Here is a 5,845-nt window from a genome sequence, read left to right as displayed (position 1 = left end):
TGTTTTGTCTATTTATTTTGGAAACAAATTCAATTAAGTAATAAATTAAGAGTTAGTAAGTTTAAGACCAAGTACACTATTTGTCAATTTTTCTTTTGTATTTATGTATATTTTTATAAAATGGAATAGAATAAAAGTGTTCATGTAATTTGTATCGAAAAAAAATACAAAAAAATTTGCGAACGCGGTGAAATGTCCCTTTGGGTACGAATACGGAATTTAAACGTCTATTTGTTGTTTTGTTTATTGATGTGAGTTTCACGTAAAAACTATTCGACTGTCCTTGATTGATTTTGTGTTTATAGCTGTTTCCTAATTATTTGATTTATTACATTTTTTGCTTGAATATCGGAGAGTTATAAAAATTTACAACGAAACTGGAACCTGTCGTTGTGTGGAGCCTGGGTGGGGCCCATGCCGATGAGGTGGCGTTTTAAAGGCTAATTGATGATCATTGAAGATATGAACTATATCAATAATTTAAGTAAGTGGTCTATGTTTAAGCTGTCTATCCCACTAATAAATGTCATACATACGTATTACCTAAAAAAAATCGTGCAAACTATACCGATTTTATTGTTTTATTTCTTTCTTCACCTAGTGTTAAGGGGCTAATTGGAGACTTTAGTTATCACAATATGATTTCCACCACCTAATCTGAGATATGATATCGAAGCCTGAATTGCATTTCATAATGGTTGTCCCATATTTTCAGCCGGAACGCATGACTTCTTGGCGACAGAGCTACGCATTATGGTGGTACATGCTCGTTTTCGACTCGCCGTACTACCTATAGGGGTAATGTTTTTAAAATAAAACATATCATCTCTTTTGTATTGCCGTCGAATGCAGATGATAAGATAGGAGCACAAGGAACCTTCTGCCTAACGCCGAGGACTCCTTTCTAACATGTTTTTAAATAAGACTAACACTTTACAATGGTTGTGATTGTCGTAATATCCTTGAGGAGATGGAGGTGGTGGCGGATGATGGTAACTGTAATCATAATAATGTGAATTGTCAGTGGAGGTGGGGGTCTAATTGTCTTCATAGTGATTACGGGGATGATGCGGCGGAGGGGGCGGCGGTGGAGGATGAGGTCGGTGATATGCATTTTCAGATGAATGTTGTGGTTGTCTTAACTGTTCGTAGTAATCTTGATTTTGTTGATTATAATCAGGTGGAGCCGGGTGTAAATAGTTATTCGTATCATCATTAAAGTCGTTTCTTAAAGCATTACTGTTTTTGAAGATTTTATTATTGTTTTTGTTAGTGGAGTCACTCGTCCTTTATTGTTCAAACTGTTCAAAAGATCTAGAGGATTCTTTTGACTGTGTTGTTCTCGTTTCGATACCAAGGTATTCTAGTGAAAAGGAAGTTTGCCATCTTGAGTACACCACTGTTACCACTAAAATCGATTTAGATTTTACGTTATTTAAAAATAAAAGGCATAAATAATAATTTATGTGTTCGTTTATTTGTTTAGTTTAATGCAAGAAAATACTTTTTTGTTTATTTTAACTAAAACTAAAATTAAAATAAAATTGATCGACTAAAAATAAAATTAACTATAAATTTATAGTTAATTTTATTTTTAAAAGTCCCGGTTAATTTTATGCCTCTCAATTACACAATTAAATCTTTGTTGATTAACGAAACAGTTAACTTACAAGGCTTTTTAAATAAACGTGACGTAGCTTAGGGATAGTTTTACACAGCATTTTGTCTTTTGTATTATCAAACATGATCGATAGAGACAAGTCGTTATGGAGTCAATGGCTCGTCATATATTAATGGCATTAATTATCAAATTTAATCATCAATACCTAATAAAGATATTTTCCTATATTCCATTTTGTTTAATGTATTTTACATGAAAAATAGTAGTGATTTTAGTTCGAACATCTCATTTAATATACCAACAAAATTTAATAATCCTAAATTTGAATACACATTACTTTAAAACGTGTACATCAAAACAACGCGATAACCTCGGTAAAGGTCATAGGCCGACCAAGACTAACAAGGCGAAATGACAACAAAATTTTAGTACGATAACAACCAACTCCGAGTACTTAAAATAGATTGGATATAGACATTCTGCTTCTTCATGACAAAGTCCACCGAATATCAGCACAAACAGGTACATATTATATACTTATATTATTGAATATTTACCGATACATCGTTTTATATATCTTGTATGAGCATTTCAAATTTAAGAAGTGCTCTAGCCGTTTGCTTTTATATGAGTGAATCATTTGGAAATACTCTATTGGCGAAACTTAACGAAAACCGGTTTTTTCTGGTCAATATTAATAATGGTAAGGGACCAACTTAACGGATGTAATGAGATAAAAAATAGAATAACAAAAAGCAAATTTATACAATCACTTGCTTTGTTTATTTATGTAGTCGTCGTGGCCTAAAGGATAAGATGTCTGGTGTATTCGTGTTGAGCAATGCACCGGTGTTCGAATCCCAGGCGGTTATCAATTTTTTAAATAAAATACGTACTCAACAAATGTTCACGATTGACTTCCACGGTGAAGGAATAACATCGTGTAATAAAAATCAAACCCGCAAAATTACAATTTGCGTAATTACTGGTGGTAGGATCTCTTGTGAGTTCGCCCCCCACTTCGATAAAGCGGCACGGCACGAGAACCCTCTCATCGTGGCCGCCGGTAACTACATTCCCGATCCTGCGGACAGAATGCAAAGCAGTCGACGTCGCCCCATACACGTCATTTCGGATCCTTCCGATCCACTAACGGTGCTTTTAGGTACCTCTAGCACCGGTCATCGTTCTCGTCGAACCCGTTGCTTGCGACGAAGGGCTCGACGAGTAAATTAACCCTCAGACACAGCCCACTGAGTTTCTCGCCGGATCTTCTCAGTGGGTCGCGTTTCCGATCTGGTGGCAGATTCTGCGAAGCACGGCTCTTGCCAGGGTTCGTGCTAGCAACGTCGTCAGGTTTGAGCCCCGCGAACTCACCTACTAGTTAAGGTTACGCTGAAATAGCCTCTCAGGGCTCTCAGCTTAGGTAGGAAATAAAAGATGTGTGGTGTTGTGGGACACAGATAGGAACGAAGTTCCTTATTAATAAAATATTAATTTTAATTTCTATTCGATGTATAAAGAAAATAAAACTTGAGGTTTTTTTTTTATAAATAAACTAGCGACCCGCCCTCGCTTCGCTTCGGAAACATTAAAACACACATGAAACCAAAAAAATAAAATAAAAAAAAAGTAGCCTATGTTCATCAGGGACAATGTCGGCTTCTAATGGAAAAAGATTTTTTCAAATCGGTCCAGTAGTTTCGGAGCCTATTCGAAACAAACAAACAAACAAATCTTTCCTCTTTATAATATTAGTATAGATATAGATAGCGACCCGCCCTCGCTTCGCTTCGGAAACATTAAAACACACATGAATCCAAAAAAAAAAAATAAAAAAAAAAAAAAAAAAGTAGCCTATGTTCATCAGGGACAATGTCGGCTTCTAATGGAAAAATAATTTTTCAAATCGGTCCAGTAGTTTCGGAGCCTATTCGAAACAAACAAACAAACAAATCTTTCCTCTTTATAATATTAGTATAGATAAATAAATATATACTAACAATCACGCCACGATAACTGGTCCCGTGATAAGTTCGTAAAGAACTTGTGTTACAGGTACCAGGTACGGATATAAATGTAAGATTTTTATTATACACATACATATATTTAATATACATCCATAACCCTGAAAAAGACATTTATATTTATCATACAAATATCTTCCCTTGGCGGGATTTGAACCCGCGACCCCCTTGTGTAGTGACCATGTCACTTACCACTACACCAGATGGCCGTTAAACGGTTTCGCAACAACCCACGGTGATTCGGTAACGTGCGAACTTATTCTGGTACACTTCACAGTTGTTTGTATAATAGCCCAAGAGCCCGTGGGCTCTACCTGTATGTATTTGACCAGACCTGAATTTTCGTACATTGAGACCCCTATACCTACCATGCATGAGGTGGGGACTCACTAAGCTCAAAGTGGTCGACGCGCCGAGCGCTCAGATAGGACAGGTACCGATTTTGACGGATTTTAAATCCATTTGACCACGTCTGCCGTTTTGAAATTTTGAAAATATATGATTATTATTATCGGAAAATAAGAATGGCAGACCATTATCGCGCATTTTACTTTGTGGCAGACCACTTTGAAAACGCTAAAAAAATAAAATTTTGAAAGTAATTGACCAGATCTGCCATTGATATAATAATATGTTGTTTATTATAGTCTTAAAAACTTATATTGATCACGGCAGACCTCTACATTGCGTACACACATCAACATATAATAAAATCTTAGCTACTACCCGGCCAGATATATATTATGTTTTCCGTTCACTGTTTTAGAGGAATATAATTTACTTGCGATTTACAATTAGCAATTTAGCAATGTATTTACCGAAATTAATATTTTTTTATATTCTATATACTAAACTTCATTAGTTAGACAATAAAGAACTGAATTTTTGATGGAATAATTATAAATAATACGGTATAATGCTGATCAAAAAATAATTCAATTCCTCATTTTTATTTCGTCAAGACAAAATTTAAAAGTGTTAAATCAGTTAAAAAAATATATCATGCATCATCATCGGAGTCATCTTTATCGTTAGGTGACTCGTCTTCATCATCCATTGAATCGAATACTGCAAAATAAAACATACATTGTAAAATGAAGGTTTTTTTTTTTTATGATTGAAGGATTACTGGTGGCCCGGAGGCCTTTCCAGTTTCACCAGGACAGGTGGGCGAGCAAAGGCTCAGCCAGGAGGGGTGGGATTTGCTAAGTTACCCGAGCGCCTCCGAAGGAGACCTAACAGCTCAAGAGCAGCTGCTTCGCGAATGAATCTACTACCGGATCGGAATCGCGACCCGCTGAGAAGATCCGGCGAGAAACTCAGCGAGCTGATTCATGGGTTAGGTTGCACGACGAACTCTTTGTCGAGTTCGACGAGTACGGTTACCGAGGTCCCTAAGCCTGCTCCTAGTGTTAGAGCTGAAGGCGTCTAATGCAAAGGTTATTGGATCTGATGGATCTGTCAGGACGTGTCTAGGGCGTCGACGGTGACTGGCTCCTGCGTGATCAGGATTCGGGGAGTAGTCAGCGGCGGCAACGATAAGGCGATTATCATGACGCATAGCCTTATCGAAGTACCGTTCCGACGCTGACTTCATGTATTTCTGGATAGATTCGAGGCCTAAGTCGTCGTGTAGGTCAACGTTCCTCACGAACCACGGAGCTCCGACGATTGGAGGGTGTCTATGTGTGTGCGGGCCGCGTGAGCGAACACCACACTCGCGTAAGTCATGACGGGCGTAAAATGAAGGTAAATTCATCTGAACATGTTCGAGAAAGAATTGTTATCAACTTACCAGGAACATTGGTGATTAAGTCACTCACCAAATATGGAAGTTGGTCACCTTTGAACCCTTTGAAGGCATATATGTTGTCCTGCTCAATCCAACCATACTTCAATGGTTCTAAAGTTGTGGGTTGCTTTTTGTAAGCATTTCTCCAAATAGAAGAAATATAGTGGTATGGTAAATATAGTATATAGAAATATAGTTACGCGGTGGTATTGAGCTTGCCTCAAAATTTAAAATTTTTTTTCTATAATTTTCATTGATGTCTGAATCTTTATAGTTGCTAACGAATAGCTGGAACCTTCCATCATCTACATCACTAGATTTTTTGGCATTGTATAGCTGAAAAGTTAAATGTTGAATGATAAAAATGAGGAATTGAATTATTTTTTGATCAGCATTATAAGCAGT

At 36.9% G+C, this 5,845-nt stretch overlaps 1 protein-coding gene across 1 annotated transcript; it reads right to left on the bottom strand.

The window, feature by feature from the left end:
• Window positions 1–4,648: 4,648 nt before the first annotated feature.
• LOC149501677 (uncharacterized) lies at window positions 4,649–5,600 on the bottom strand (the record flags this gene model as incomplete). The annotated part of the gene is made up of 2 exons (XM_089732552.1): window positions 4,649–4,716; window positions 5,444–5,600. Coding segments are annotated over 2 exons (225 nt in total), but the record flags the coding sequence as incomplete, so codon positions are not given.
• Between the last annotated feature and the right edge of the window lie 245 nt (window positions 5,601–5,845).

The sequence above is a fragment of the Bombyx mandarina genome, chromosome 13 (genome assembly GCF_030267445.1).
Source record: "Bombyx mandarina strain Sakado chromosome 13, ASM3026744v2".
NCBI classification, from domain to species: domain Eukaryota; kingdom Metazoa; phylum Arthropoda; class Insecta; order Lepidoptera; family Bombycidae; genus Bombyx; species Bombyx mandarina.
This window is presented reverse-complemented; position numbering and strand designations above follow the sequence as displayed.